Source organism: Panthera pardus, unplaced genomic scaffold (assembly GCF_024362965.1).
Source record: "Panthera pardus isolate Hobbes unplaced genomic scaffold, ASM2436296v1 HiC_scaffold_15, whole genome shotgun sequence".
Lineage (NCBI taxonomy): Eukaryota > Metazoa > Chordata > Mammalia > Carnivora > Felidae > Panthera > Panthera pardus.
Window position 1 is genome coordinate 40,824,311 of NW_026526710.1, and position 16,869 is coordinate 40,841,179.

The window sequence follows — 16,869 nt, forward strand, 5'->3', positions numbered from 1 at the left end:
ATTCCTTACATCTACGTTATGGAGATGGAGATAAATAGAGGTCATAGGCATCCACATCCTTGGAAGAGATTTGCTTCTAACTGTATATAAATCTTGTAAACTTTGAGGAGTCATAATTTAATTCCCTTATAAATAACTAAATTGGTAAAATTCTCTCTGGAAAAGAATGGGAAAAATAAAGACCATCGAAAGGAAAAATATTGACAGATGTTTAGATGTCTTAGCTTAAATAGTTTTTAATTACACTTTTTATTATAATAGCAACATTTTGTAGAAAGAACCCCCATTTATTCATTTTTTTAATTTTTTTTTAGTGTTTATTTATTTTTGAGACAGAGAGAGACAGAGCATGAACAGGGGAGGGGCAGAGAGAGAGGGAGACACAGAATCTGAAATGGGTACCAGGCTCTGAGCTGTCAGCACAGAGCCCGACGCGGGGCTCGAGCTCAGAAACTGTGAGATCATTACCTGAGCTGAAGTTGGCCGCTTAACAGACTGAGCCACCCAGGCACTCCTAACCCCCATTTATTTTTAAGAATTGCTGATGGTGGAGCGCCTGGGCGGCTCAGTCCGTTAAGCGCCTTGATTCTTGATTTCAGCTCAGGTCATGATCTCGCAGATTTTGAGTTCAAGTCTTGTGTCGGGTTCTATGCTGATGGTGCGAAGCCTGCATGGGATTCTCTCTCTCTTAAAATAAAGAAATAAACTTAAAAAAAATCTCTGAAGGGATCTTTCCCGTATTGGGCTTCTGTGATGTGCAGGGCAATGTACTGGCTGAAGTGTGGTGACAAGGAAGACGCACATGGTCTCTGATCACACGAACTGATGGGGCTGCGTATCCCAGGGTGCTGCTTCTGAGTTCCACAAGTGTCTTCACATAATATCAAAAGATAAAGTTGTATATAAATATATCACCACATATGGGAGAATCCTCAGTTACCCACTAGATGAAAACATTTGGTAGCACATTTTGTTCCACACCAGGATCAAATTTATCTTTGAACACTTAAGAATGAACTTTAGGGGCGCCTGGGTGGCTCAGTTGGTTAAGCGTCTGACTTTGGCTCAGGTCATGATCTTGTGGTTCACGATTTCGAACCCGCGTCGGGCTCTGTGCTGACAGCTCAGAGCCTGGAGCCTGCTTTGGATTCTGTGTCTCCTTCTCTCTCTGCCCCTCCCCTGCTTGCGCCCTGTCTCTCTTTCTCAAAAACCAAACAAAAACATTTACAAAAATTAAAAAAGAATGAACTTTAAAGATGCTTGTCAGGGGGCAGAGCTGCCATTTTGTCGCAGAACATTCTGGAAAGGCTGTGGGTGTAAATTTACTTCTTTATCCCCCTCCTGTATGGTAGTTATGCTCTCAGGTAATTTCACTGGGGAGCAAAGCAGTTTAGTGTGTGAAGCTCACCACTGGATAAGCATGATCCTTGGACCCAGTTAAAATGTATTCAGTATATAAGAAAGGGCCATATATTCAGCTTTTCAGGTGGTAATGTCTGTAAAATTCTGCATCACAAACAAAACAAAACAAAACAAAACAAAACAGAATCAAGAGTTTGCCTCCCCCAAAAGAGTAATTCAGTAAGAAGATGAGATGAAAAAAAATGAAAAAAAAAAAAAAAAGAAGATGAGTTGATATCAGCAGAATCAGAATTCAGTAAAGATGATAATACCAAATAGATATCACTCCAGGTAAGAATGGATTCTCATTTATCTATGGAGTTAACTATCAGCTTCTCACTTTGGTATCCACAGACCAGCTTTTATCTTCCCATTTATCTTTCAGGTCTTGTCTTTGATTACTCACGCTGTTGTTAAACTGGACCTGCTGGCCTCTGTGCCTTTGCTGGTGCTGGTTCCTCTACCTGGAGCACCTTCCCTGTTTGCCGTTCACTGATAACTCACCAAAGTCACGTCTACCCTCACCGGCAACTTAATTCTGCCTCTTCCACCTTGTTTTCCGAGCCCATGGAATATGTATCACCTTTGACCCAGAATTCTATTATACTCTTGCTATATCCTTGCCTTACAGTTGTTTGTGTACTTATCGCCTCCACTGAGACTGCAAACGGGGGTTCTCTTTGTATCCTCGTGCCTGACATGGAGATTGCAGAGTAGGACATAAAGAGACATGCAGATAATCTTTCCATGTCAGGTACAACAGATTCGTCTTAAAGTGTCGTCTGGTACAAGAAAAACATAGCTGTAAAAGATGGGAAGATAAGTATAATATATATCCTAGAATCATGATAAACAGAGGTATAAATGGGTGATATGCTTTAAGATTAAATGAAGACGAAAAAGCCTCACTACTGTCTGCAGAATACATGATGACGAATCTCAACAGCTGACATCTCTGAGCCGTGTGAAGTGGTCTTTGTTTTAGTTGCCTCTTTACTAAATTGATAAGAAAAAATTACTTGAAAATCAAAAAAAGAGCTTTCCTTTTTTCCCCCCAGGGCCAGTTCTGTGACTATTGCAATTCTGAGGACCCCAGGAAAGCACATCCAGTCACCAATGCAATTGACGGATCTGAGCGCTGGTGGCAAAGCCCTCCTCTCTCCTCAGGCACACAGTACAACAAAGTCAATGTCACCTTGGATCTAGGGCAGGTAAGCTACGCTTCCAGCTGGAATGGGGAAAGTTAGTTTGGATCATTGTTTCTGTGGTTATTTCTGATACAATAGTAGTTGTATTTAAAAAATAAGCATCAGTTTTAAGTCATTAATCATTGTGAAGACTGTTATGTGAATATTTGCATCCCTTAACATCCAGTCTGTCACAGTGCAGACTCCCATACCTGTCTATCAAAAGAGTTAAAAACAGTAAAAAATAGTTTTATTGGCAAACATATTTATTATTATTACTTTTTTTAATGTTTATTTATTTTTGAGAGAGAGAGAGAGACAGACAGAGACAGAGCACAAGCAGGGGAGGGGCAGAGAGAGACTGTTACTACTTTTGATTATGGTACAGTTCTCACAATATAAAACGCACCATCTTAGTCATTTTTTTAATGTTCATTTTCTGAGAGAGAGAGAGAGACAGAGACAGAGACAGAGACAGAGCATGAGCATGAGCAGGGGAGGGGAAGAGAGAGAGGGAGACACAGAATCCGAAGCAGGCTCCAGGCTCTGAGCTGTCAGCACAGAGCCCAACGTGGGGCTCGAACTCATGAACTGCGAGATCATGACCTGAGCTGAACTCTGATGTTTAACCAACCGAGCCACCCAGGCACCCCATCTTAGACATTTTTTTAAGTGTACAGTTCAGTTGTGTTAAATTCACATTGCTGTGCAACCAGTCACCAGAATTCTTTTTCATCTTGCAAAACCGGCACTCTGTACCCATAAACAACAGCTCCCCATTCTCCTTTTTCCCTAGCGCCTGGCAACTACCATTCTACCTTCTCTCTGTGTGAATTTAGCGACCCTGGGTATCTTATGTAAGTGGAATCCTACAGTATTCGTCCTTTGTGACCAGCTTATTTCACATGGCATAATGTCTCCAAGGTTCCTCTGTACTGTAGCAGGTGCCAGTTTCCTTCTTTTTTTAGGGTTGAATAATATTCTGTTGTATGTGTGCACCACATTTGTTTATACATTCATCTGTCCGTGGACACTTGAGTTGCTTCCACCTTTTGGCTATTGTGAGTAATGCTGCTATGAACACGGGTGTGGCTAAGATTTAAAAAAAAAAAAAATTTTTTTTTAACGTTTATTTATTTTTGAGACAGAGAGAGACAGAGCATGAGTGGGGATGGGGCAGAGAGAGAGGGAGACACAGAATCTGAAACAGGCTCCAGGCTCCGAGTGGTCAGCACAGAGCCCGACGTGGGGCTCGAACTCATGGACCGTGAGATCATGACCTGAGCCGAAGTCGGATGCTTAACCGACCAAGCCACCCAGGCACCCCAAGATATTTTTATAGCATTTCCCAGAAATCTTGATTCTGTGGACATCGACTACCATAGTTTTTGGCTTTGTTTGGCCAGCTGGTCCACAAGAAAACCTGGTTTCAGTCTTCTCCAGTGGTATGGTAAGATGGCCCTGAGGATGCCTTCCTCTTGGCACACATGGCCAGTGTAATCCCCTCTCTTTTGAGTGTGGCAGCACTATAATGGAAGTCACTCCTGTGGTAAAGTGGCATTATATGGCAAAAATGAAAGGATTTTGCACATATGTTTAAGGTCCCAAGTCAGTTGATCAAAAGGGAGATTATCTTTGAGGATTTCTCCTAATGAGGGGAGCTCTTAAAAGGGACTGGGACCTACCCGAATGAAGAGATTTGAAGCATGAGAAAATTTCCTGCTGACCTTGAACAGGAAAACTGCTATGTTGTAAACTACCTGTGGAGAGGGCCACGTGGCAAGGATCTAAGAATGTTCCAGAAGCTGGGAGCAGCCCCATCCAACTGCTAGGAAAAAAGCGGGAACCTCAATCCTACAACTGTAAGAAACTGGATTCTGCCAACAACATGTGCAAACTTGGGAGTGGGTCTTTCCAGGCATCTGGTGAATGCTTTGAATGCAGCTGCCATGCCCGGACTCCTGAAATACAGAACTGAAAGATAGTAAGTGGCTTTGGCTTAAGCCACTAAATTTGTGTTCATTTGTTAAGCAGCAATAGAAAAACGGATGCACCTTCTTCTTTCCCCTTTCAGACTAGAGGGTGCCTTCTGTCTATTTCATTCTGTTCCTTCAACAAATATTTATGTCAGGCCCTGGTCTAGGTATTTGTGTTACATAAAAGAACCAAAGAGATGGAGATTCATTTCCTCATATAACACACTGACATTTAGTTGTGGGAGACAGCCAACAAAAATATACATTAGTAAGTACAATATGTTAGAAGCTGATGAGAGCTATGGAAAAAGTGAAAAAGTAGGTTGGGGTAAGATCATGAGGGCCAGGGACAAGGGTGGTTTGCAGTTTTAATTAGGATGTTCAGGAGAGGGTTTGTTGAACAAAGACTGGAAGCAGGTGAAGGTATTCATCATGCAGCTATCAGTCACCCAGACAAAGGGAACAGCCCTGCAGAGTCCCTAAGGTGGGAGCTTGTCTGGAAAGTATCAGGACAGCATGGAGGCCAGGGTGGCTGGAGCAGAGTCAGGGAGGGGGAAGTGGTGAGAGAAAAGGCCAGAAAGAGAACAGACAGGGCCAGATCAAGTAGGGCCCCTAGGCCACAATAAAGACTTGGACTCTTCATGTGAAACGAGAGCCATTACAGAGTTTCAAGCAGAGGAATGATCTCATCTGATTTATATTTAAAAAGGATTTCTGTGGCTGTTCTGTTGAGAATTATCAGGGAGCAAGAGTAGAAGCCAGTTAGGAGAGTGTCCTCGTAATCCACAAGAAAGATGCCAGTAGTGGCAGTGAAAGTGGGTGATTGTGTCCCAGATACATTTTGATACTAGAGCTTCCATGCTTTCCTAATGAATTGAATGTGGAGACAGAAGAGAGGATTCAGGGATGATTCCTAAGACTTTTGGTCTGAGCAACTGGAACTGCTGTTTGCAGAGATGTTGGAGACTCAGGGACAGTTTTGTGGACATGTGGACACTGAAATACTCTTTGGATGTGCAAGTGGAGGTGTGGACTAAGCACACCTTAGTGTGAATATGAATCTGGGAAGCTGGCTGGGCTGGAAGAGACATTTGTTATGGATTTCACTAGATTTTATTATATTCAGGATCTCTTAGCTTATTGAATCTGTATATTTATACCTTTCATCATCTTTGGGCTATTTTCAAAAAACCTTTATTCCTTCCTTCCTTTTCCAGCTTTATTGAGGTATCATTGACAAATAAAATTTTATGTGTTTTTTAAAAATATTTATTTGTTTATTTTGAGAGAGAGAGAGAGAGAGAGAGCACAAGTACAGGAGGGGCAGAGAGAGGAAGTCCCAAGCAGGCTCTCACGACTGTGAGATCATGACCTGAGCTGAGATAAAGAGTTAGATGGTTAACCGACTGAACCACCCAGGTATTCCAGTAAAATTGTGTGTGTTTTAAAGTGTAAAATGTGATGATTTAATAACCATATACTTTGTGAAATGATTACCATGATGAAGTTGATTAACACATTCATCACCTCACATACTTATCTTTTTGTGTGTGCATGTGTTGAGAACACTTAAGATCTGCCCTTTTAATAAATTTCGGATATACAATACCATATTATTAACTATAGATACCATGTTGTACATTAGACTCCTTAGTTCTGGGAACTAAGACTGGTACCCTTTGAACAACATCTCCTGACTTCTCCCATCCCCCAGCCCCTGGTAACTACCATTCTACTCTCTGTTTCTATGAGTTCAACTTCTCTCTTTTTGGGATTCTGATGATATTAATGTCAGATATTTTATTATTGTTCCATAGGTCCCTGAAGCTCTTTTCATTTATTTTTTCAGTTGGTTTTCTCTCTTGTTTTTCAGATTAGGTCATTGTATTGCTCTCCCTTCAAATTCCCTGATTCCATTCTCTTTCATATTTGTTCTCCTATCTAGCCCATTTAGTGTGTTTTTAGTTTTAGTTATTGTATTTTTTCAGTTATATAATTTCCATTTGTTTTTTTTTATGTCTTCTATTCCTTGGCTGAGATTTTAGTAAAACCTTGGTTTGTGAGCATAATTCATTCTGGAAACATGCTTGTAATCCATAATCACAAGTACGTGTACATCAAAGAGAATTTCAAGAACCATTGGCTTATTTGTGATCATGTGACATGTGACATCATGTAATACTTGTATTGCAAGACATTGCTTGTTTATCAAGTTAAATGTATTATAAATGTTGTTCTTCTTGTGGAACACTTGCAGAACAAGTTACTTGCAATCCAAGGTTTTACTGTATTTTCATTTACTTCAAGAATATTTGTACTCTCTCACTGAAGCATTTTTATGATCGCTACTTTGAAGTTTTTGTTGGGTAATTCTGTCATCTGTTTTCTCATCTCTTCTTGGGGTCTGTTGATTGTTTTTTCTCATTCAAATTGTTATTTTCCCCTGGTTTTTGGTATGATGGTTTTGGTATGATTTTCAGTTGTATTCTGGACATTTTAGATATTATATTAGGAGACTCTGAATCTGGGGCACTTGGCTGTTTCAGTTACTTAAATGTCTGACTCTTGGTTTTGGCTCAGGTCATAATCTCATGGTCGTAATATTAAACCCCGTGCCAGACTCTGCACTGAGCATGGAGCCTGCTTCAGATTCATTCTCTCTTTCTCTCTCTTTCTCCCTCCCTCCCCTGCTCATGTTCTCTCCGTCTCTCTCAAAATAAATAAATAAAATCTTTTTAAAAAGGAGACTCTGAATCTATTTAAATCTTTTGCCTTAGCAGATGGTCACCCTGTTTAGGTTTGATATGTAGGTCCTGGCCTGTTTTTACAGGCTGTGGTTTCAATGACAATTTGGTTTTCAGAACTGGTGCATACTATTCGAGTCTGCTTTGTTCATCTGGTGCCTGGGTTCCTGCTTGGTTCCTATTACTGCTGCCTATGGAGCCAGAATGAACTTCTCCTGATCCAGTAACACTTAATAGGGGTTGAGACTGATCTTCAGGGCAGAGAATGCTTCCCCAGTGCACTGTCCAAGGATGCCTGGTGCTGAAATAGACATTTGGAAATTGATGGCATATAGATGGTGTTAACCTGTGAGCATGAGAGTGAGAAGAGGAGAGGATCTAGGGTTGAGCCCTGGGGTGCTCCAAGATTAAGAAGTCCTGGGAAAGAGAAGTAAGCAATACAGAAGACTGGTACGGAATGACAGATGGGAGGACAACCAAGAGAGTGTGGTGTCCTAAAGCCAGGTGAAGAAAGTATATCAAAAATGAGGGAGTCTTACAGCTCTATAATACAAAGACAGAGAGCCTAGTTTTGAAAAAATAGGCAAAGGATCTGAACAGACAGTTTTCCAAAGAAGATACACGAATGGTCAATAAACAGATGAAAAGACGCTCAGCATCATAAGCCATCAGGGAAATGTAAGTTAAAACCATAATGAGATACCACTTCACACTCAGCAGGTGGCTATAATCCAAAAGATAGATAATAGCAAGTACTGATGAGGCTCTGGAGAAATTGGAACTCTGATACATTGTTAGTGGCAAAATAAAATGGCACAGATGCTTTGGGAAACAGTTTGGTAATTCCTCAAAAAGTTAAACACAGAGTTACCATCGGACCCAGCAATTCCACTCCTAGTTATATACCCAAGGAAAATGAAAACATATATACACAGAGAAACTTGTTTCTAAATGTTTATTATAGCATTATTTGTAATAGCCAAAAAGTGGGAACAATTCAAATGTCAATCAGTTGATGGATAAATAAACCAAATATTCATATCCATACAATGGAATATTATTCAACAATAAAAAGGAATGAATTTCTGATGGATGCTACAACACGGATGAACCTTGAAAACATTCTGCTTGACAGAAGCCAGTCACAAAAGACCATGCATCATATGATTCTATGTATATGAAATACACAGATAAGCAAGTAGCTTAGTGGCTGCCTATGGCTGGGGGTTTTGGAGGGAATTGAGAGATGACTCCAAGGAGGTATGGTTTGTTTTGGGGGAGACAGATGAAAATTGAATATGATTGATTGGACAACCCTGTGGACATACCAGAAACATTTGGACTTTATATTTTAGATGGGTGAATTGAATGATATGTGAATTACACTTCAGTGAAACTGTGAAACAACAAGAAAGAGTTCATGAAAAGAGAGTATCAAGGAAAAAAAATAGACCGTGTCAAATACTACGTCAAGTAACATAGGACAGGTGATGACTGATAATTTGCCATTGGATTTGCTAATCTGGAGGTCATTGGTGGCTTTGATGATAGGATTGAAAACCTAACGGTAGGAAGATTGAGAGAGAATGTGAAAGGAAACGAAACTTCTACAGAAATCTTTTTTTTAAATGAAATTTATTGTCAAATTGGTTTCCATACAACACCCAGTGCTCATCCCAAAAGGTGCCCTCCTCAGTGCCCATCACCCACCTCCCCCCTCTCCCCCATCAACCCTCAGTTTATTCTCAGTATTTAAGAGTCTCTTATGGTTTGCCTCCTTCCTACTTTGAGGAGTTCTGAAACAATGAGAAGAAAGAAATGGGGGAAGAGCTATTGAAAGTCAGGCCAAGAAAAGACTGGTAACTGATTGATAATAGGAAATATACACAACACTAACACTGATACTAATGATAGTACTAATAATGCTAATGTTAAACTAATCTTTCTGCTGGCCATAGTTGTACAGAGAATACAGTTCATCTAGGAAATACTGCCTTGACCAGATGCCTGCTCTCAGCGCTTCTGCTGGGGCTGTAGACCCATCGACCTGCAGGGTGCTTTCCTTGAGAGGCTTTCGTTGGTGGGTGAGGCTGCAGGAACCCTTGCACACTGCTGGTAGGAATGCAAACTGGTGCAGCCACTGTGGAAAACAGTATGGAGATACTCCCCAAAATTAAAAATAGAATTACCGTATGATCCAGTAATGCCACTATTGGGTATTTATCCACAGAATGAAAACACTAATTTGAAAACATACATGCACCCCTATGTTTATCGAAGCGTTATTTACAGTAGCCAAATTATGGAAGCAATCGATAAGTGTACATTGATAGATGATTAAAGATGTGGTATATATACACAATGAAATATTATTTAGCCATAAAAATGAATGAAATCTTGGCATTTGCAACATTATGGATGGATCTAGGTAGAGAGTGTAATGTTAAGTGAAATAAGTCAGTCAGAGAAAGACAAATACCGTATGATATCACTCATATGTGGAATTTAAGAAACAAAACAAATAAAGAAAAAGACAAAACCAAATTCTTAACTATAGAGAACAAACAGATGGTTACAAGAGGGAAGGTGGTTGGGAGGATGGATGAAACGGGTGAAGGGGATTAAGAGTATACTTACCATGATGAGTAGTGAGTAATGTACAGAATTGTTGAATCACTATATTGTACACATGAAACTGATGTAACACTGTATGTTAACTATACTTCAGTTAAAAAGAAGGAAAACATTTATCCCAAAAAAAGCATTGCTTGAAAGCAGTCAAAAGGCAATGCATCCCACAGACTGGACCTTGAATGACACACTGAGATTTCTTGGAAGGAGTGTGTTATCTTCATTTTAGTTGGTGACAGTTTGGTGATAGAAGGGCTCTCCACCTCTTTAGACCATATGTTGTGTTAAATTAGGCCTCTCCTAAGAGTATTTTCACCGACAATTTTCATCTTAGGTAATTCAGGAAGACCTTGGTTTGAAAGACTCTGTAAGCGCAATTTCAACTATGAATTAGTCTTATCCCTCTAATAACTCACCTCGGCCATGAATTCAGTTGAGATTTTACCTGTAATGACCAGAATTTACCTTAATTAGGCCAGTTATTTAACTGAAGATTTTTGTAGTTAACCGGGAATTTTAACCCATCAAAACGATGTGTACCTATCATTACCAATGCCTGCTGGATTTACTCTTTCTACCCTAAAGCTATTTTTAAAAACTTACCTTTTATTTTATTTTTTTAATGTTTATTTATTTTTGAGAGAGAGAGAGGGAGAGAGTGAGAGAGTAAGCAGGGGAGGGACAGAGAAAGAGGGAGACAGAATCTGAAGCAGGCTCCAGGCTCAGAACTGTCAGCACAGAGCCTGACGTGGGACTTGAACTCACAAACGGTGAGATCATGACCTGAGCCAAAGCCAGGTGCTTAACCGACTGAGCCACCCAGGCGCCCAAAAAACTTACCTTTTTTTTTTTTTTTAATTTTTTAACATTTATTTATTTTTGAGAGACAGAGACAGAGCATGAGCATGGGAGGGGCAGAGAGAGAGGGAGACAGAGAATCTGAAGCAGGCTCCAGGCTCCAAGCTGTCAGCACAGAGCCCGACCCGGGGCTCGAACTCGCAAACTGTGAGATCACGACCCGAGCCAAAGTCGGACGCTTTACTGACTGAGCCACCCAGGCGCCCCAAAAAACTTACCTTTTAAAAGCACCCTTTTGATGTACTGAAAAATCCCTAACTAAGACAGTTGGATTAAAGAACATATACCAGCATAGGAACAATTTAGCAGCTTGCTGGCTGCTGACAGACATTAGCCATGGCCTCCTTCTGCATGAAGATTGTGTTCACCCAGCCTCTGACCCACTGGGGAGGCTCTTCTGAAGGGGGGTTGATTGATGGTGGATTCTGGAGCTGGCTCACCTTGGTTTGCATCCTGGTGCACTGCTTACTCGCTGTGTGACCCTGAGCAATACACTTGACTGCTCTGTGCTACAGTTTCCTCATTTATAAAGGGAGCTAATAATCATCCTTATCTCGTAGGATTGCCGTGAGGTTTGAATGAGTTAACTGCTTCATTTTTAAACCTCTTGGACCAGTGGTTTCTAAATAAATTTTATTTAATAAAGTAAATTTCAATAGACGCTCATTATTAAACAGACTGAGTACTTCTGCTCCTCTAGAAAATACTGTATACGAAAATGCAGAGAATACTCTAGAAAAGCTACTAGAAACAGGAAAAGCAGCATAAATTATGTCAGGCTGAAGATGTTTCTTTCTCTTTGTGCTCAGTTAGTTTTTGTCTTGTAAGATTCATATTGTATGCCTGGTTGGGGGATCCCTGTTTTCTTCTTTGTGCTGGAATTAACCATGAAAATGTCTCTGAGAGGTTAGATTTCAGAACCGAATAGTGACCTATAGACTTTAGATGGAGGGAAGTGTGAATTCTGATGCGTAGTTGGGAAATAAAACATAGACTCTAAACTTATTTTTACCACATCACTTTTTTTTCCAGTTACTGAGAAACAACATTTGATTTCGATGTGCTGTGGTCAGTTTGACAGCTTATGTTGTCATGAGGGAGGTCACTTTTCTCTGTCTCCTTTTGGAATGTTTGGTGGTTTTCATTGTTATTTTTCTTGGACAATGCAGTTTGACAAAAGCATCACCTTCAGGACTCGGTCTTTAGGGGCAGTTTTCCCCTTACAAGGTGGCAAATGTATGAAGTTTCTGTGATTAACTAGAGGCAGGGCCACTTAACGAGGCTGTTCTAGTTCATCTGATGATACTGTATTCATCAGTTTTAGGCTATAGGATAAGAACACAATTACTTATAGGAAACTTTCATCTCATCTGGCCAAATAGAATGAGGTCAGCTTCTTAGCCTGTGTATAGACCAGCTGGGAAGTGTAGGATTTAATGTCCCCAGGGACATCCCTCAACCCAGCAGAAAAATTCCCCATTTCTCTGCCTCTCCAAGGCAGGGTTCTTCAGAGTGTCTCCACCAGAATTGAGCCCCAGTTGGCCCTGGTAAGAATCTGCCATAGACATAGCAGCCACTGGCTTTTCTCCCTTTTCTGTGTCCCCCTCATTCCCAATTTATGCTTCTTGAGATCAACTCCCAAATAAACTGCCTGTACCCAGTCTTTGTCCTGGAGCTGGCTTTAGAGCGGACCCAAACAAAGACAAGGAAGAAAGGGGGCTTAGGCCGAGACCCTGAACACCCCACATGTGTCCACACAAGCAAACACTATTAAAAAGTTATTTAAAATGTCATAAGTCAGAAAATTCAGGAAATGTTTCTAACATTCTCAGGTTAAATAACAAAGGAAACAGCATTATAACTTTTAAAGAAAAGGAGAGGTCATAGAGAAATTTGTCATTACTCTACCTGTTTTTTCATGAACTCAGCATAGACAGTCAACTCCCCAGGGGCCAGATGCAACTATAGGATCCAACCATCCAGGAGTGAATATGTATGTAGAAGGCCTTCTAGAGTCTTTGTTGTGGTTGTTGTTGTTTCCTGGTCAACTTTTGTGAGAATTTGGTGGATAAACCCAAGACATTCTTTGTAGCCTTTGTTAGTTTGTACGCCGATGGGGGAAGGCCTGGGCTGTTTTCTGGCTCTTCTTGGGCTAATGGGCTTTGGACGTTAAATCGATTCTAGGGATGCCAGGCAGATGAGGTCACTAAAAGTCTGACTCATTTGGGTTCCTGGTTGGATACGGTTCAATCCAGAAAGTAGATGACTCTAGGATTTGACCCAGTCTTTTAGATTCCTCAGGAATTGTCTAAGACTGTAAGCTTCAGAAAGACAGGGACTGTGCTTTCTTTTGTTCACTATGTGATGTTCTGCTCCCAACATCTTGCCCAGTTTTCAGCACATCGTAGATGTTCAGTAAATATACTGAGTGAGTGTAGAGTGAAACCAGGATGACTCAGGGTCAGTCTGGATTTCCCAGGGCATAGTACTAATGGAAGGATGTTGCTGTGAGACCAAATCTCTGGGCAAACCACTCTTGGCTCTGTAATTAATTAGATGGTTGGTTCCACTTATGACACTTGGGTCTCTTTGCAACATCATTTAAGTGTTCTAGGCAATAACATAATTGGACGATCTAGATCTTATTCAGAACAAATTTGTAATTTGTAAATATTCTATTAACAAACATAAAATCATGGGACTCAACCTTTGGGAGCAAATAATTTGTTAGTGGATAAGAAAAGGGGCCAACTAAGCCTCCTGGGCTACTGGGGATGCAATTTTATTCTTTATGCTAATTCTTTATCCTTTATGTAGTAACCTAAAAATGTTAATTGCCTTTAAAGTGCCTTAAAATTATTTTTAATGTTTATTATTATTATTTTTTTTTTGAGAGAGAGAGAGAGAGAGAGAGAGAGAGAGAGACAGAGCATGAGCAGGCAAGGGGCAGAGACAGAGGGAGACACAGAAACTGAAGCAGGCTCCAGGTTCTGAGCCGTCAGCACAGAGCCTGACATGGGGCTCAAACTCACAAAACATGAGATCATGACCCGAGCTGAGGTCGGACATTTTACTGGCTGAGCCACCCAAGTGCCCCCCTTTAAAATGCCTTTTAAGTAATGTATATGTTACAAAGAAGCTGGCACTATGGAATTTTCTTTTTACATGTGAAAAACTGCAAGGAAGCTGAGTGGATCCGGAGCAACAAGCAATCCCTGAGATGTCAACTTTGTTTAGTTCTGTGCATCACTCTTTCAAATAGCATTGATAATATATGTTAAGTAAATAGATTCCAAGCTCCTTAAACACTGTTAGAAGAAACAGTGTCTGGGAAATTATTATTTTTAAAAAATTTTAATGTTTGTTTATTTTTGAGAGAGCATGAGCAGGAGAGGGGCAGAGAGGGAGGGAGACACAGAATCTGAAGCAGGCTTCAGGCTCTGAGTTGTCAGCACAGAGCCCGACTCGGGCCTCAAACTCACAAACCACAAGATCATGACCTGAGCTGAAGTTGGAGGCTTAACAGACTGGGCGCCACCCAGGCGCCCCTGGGAAGCCATTTCTGAACTAAAACTAAATATTCTTTGGCCATACTGGCTACTTTTCAGTACCTTTTTTTCCCCAGTTGATATAGTTTTCTTTTCAGTTGATGTTGAGAAGAATCTACTCACTTTCTCAAGCCATAAAATAAATCAACATTTACTCTGTGTATTACTTAAAGTTACTTAAGATTGAAACAGATAAATCCTGACTCTGGTAGCTAAATACAATGCAAGCTTATTTTTCATTCATGTGACCATTCAGGCATAACTGATCTTGGCCAGGTAGCTCCCCTGAAACAAGGGTTCAAAGACTCAGACTCCTTCCATGTTTGGTCTCCACCATCTTCAATATTCGTTTGCTAAGATTGCTCTGGAGGCTGTCTCCATTCTGGCCAGTGGGAATGAGAAAAGATGGTGGAAGATTATGTGTGGGAGGTTTTTATGGGCAAGGCTGGGGGTGGCATAGTCTTATTCTGGAAATTCTTTCTTTTCCTAAGTTTATTTATTTTGAAAGAGAGAGAGTAGGAGAGGGACAGAGAGAGGAGGAGAGAGAATCCCAAGCAGGCTCCTTTGCTGTCAGCACAGAGCCTGATGCTGGGCTCTATCCCACAAATTATGAGATCATGACTTGAGCCCAAACCAAGAGTTGGATGCTTAACTGAGCCACCCAGGCGCCCCTTATTCTGGAAATTCTTATTCCGTTGGTTAAAACTCAGTCACGTGGACCCACCTAATGGCACAGTAGGCCAGGAAAGTAGTCTAGCTGGTGCCCACAAAGAGGAAGTGAGCTTTCTAACCAGGGAAGCAGTCTCTTCCACGGTGTGCTGCAGGTGGCTCCAATCAGTTGGGTGAGCTGATTCTGTGAATCTTCCCAGCTCTGTACCCAGTGAGAGCACTTAGGCTACAGAAATGGCAACTGATAACAATCAGGGCTTTTCTTCCAAGAGCTAGTTCACAAGCACACCACTCGTTGAATCCTTTCTGCATCCCACCGTTTCCCCCTCCCGCCCTTCTTACCATCGGATTATTACATCTTGCTCCTTAATATGGCGGAGCCAGTTCCACTCCATCAATACCACGCTACCCTAGTTTGGTCCTTGCTCTTCCTGCAGTTAGCCCACGAGTCTTCTAACCAGATCCCAGCCTCAGGTAAATGAGGTATCACCTGGAAACCTTCCCTTGCCTCCTGCTTCCCTCTGGGGCTATCTCTGTGTACTCTGAGGTACTTGCTAGGCTGTATTGTGAAGGTGCAGAACACCATGAGCTCCTTGAGGTCATGGGCCATGAGTGTAGTAGTCTTCTTCTTATCCACGGGGCTTCAACGCCCTGGAATGTACTATGTCCTCAGGACACGCCAAATTACATGGGAAGAAAAATTCCAATACGGTTCTTTTTCACATTACCCATCTTGTTATATGTCTTGCTATAACTATGAACAGCTCTGTTTTATTTTTTAAAGATCCCCAACATTTACATTTGCTAGTTTCCATATAAACAGCACAAGGATAACAAACATAACAGAAAATGAGTTAAATATTTCCTTCCAAAACGCTCAGTAGGCTGTAGGCAGACAACATAAATCCAAGAGACAGAAGCAGGAATAGAAATGGTACTAGGAAGCAGCAACACTGTTCTTCTGGAATTTTCTCCCAAACTCTCTACAGATAGAAGTTAATATGATAAAGTGATAAACATAGGTCACTGTGACCTCCCCCCCCCCTTGGTGACTCTTGCCAGATAACCTTGTGTCATACACTGTTATGACTGTGACATTGGCTGTGTCCAAGGACCAAGGTCATTGTGCAGTTGACGGAGGGATCTTTCTTGTCAGGCAGAGTGATAAGCAGGATTGGGCATCCCTTGGGAAGGTGAAGCCTTCAGTGCAGGGACAGGTGCTAGAGCGGGCAGCCTCCCACCTGCTGAATCAGCCCACACTGTATTCTCTCATGAAGTTAGACCACAAACGTAACACTCGAGGTTGGTTTCTTGAGAACCCTCAGGATCATGGTTCATGCCAAGGAGAGAAAAAATAAACAGAAACAAAGTCCTCGGTGCCTTTTAGAAAAGGTTAATCCTGTTTCTCTGAGGGTTGGCCATGCAGTTAAGAAGACAGAAGGAAGACTGTATGCCAGGCAGTGATAATGAGTAACGTGGAGCCGGGAACCAAACAGGAAGGAAAGTCACTTTGGCTCCTTGAGCAGAACGCAGGCCACTGTGCCAACCTTTGTGTGTATGGAGGTGGTCAGGGTGGGAAAGAGACCAAGGCGTGGGGCCCGGGAGGGCTGGGGCCAGGTATCTGAGCGTGGGGAGGGTTCACTGACTGTGGCTAGAGATGCTTGTGAACGATGCAGGTGATGTGCTTTGACCCTTTTGAAACATGAGACAGGTGTGGAATCTTATTATTATTATCCAGAGAGACCGTCACTGATGCCCTTCCTTCTCTCCCTTTTCTGCACTTCCCATAAGCCTACGCTGCTTTTATCTCTTCTAAGCGAGTAGATACAGTGACACTAAAGTTCTGGAAGCTCTG

The 16,869-nt window shown here is 41.5% G+C and overlaps 1 protein-coding gene across 2 annotated transcripts in view; it reads left to right on the forward strand.

Moving 5' to 3' along the window:
- Window positions 1-16,869, forward strand: part of LAMA3 (laminin subunit alpha 3) — a 272,359-nt gene that overhangs the window by 32,993 nt on the left and 222,497 nt on the right. For both annotated transcript variants that reach the window (XM_019465535.2, XM_019465536.2), the window contains exon 2: window positions 2,460-2,612. In XM_019465535.2, coding sequence (XP_019321080.2) covers window positions 2,460-2,612 — 153 coding nt within the window. The remainder of the gene's footprint in view (window positions 1-2,459; window positions 2,613-16,869) is intronic.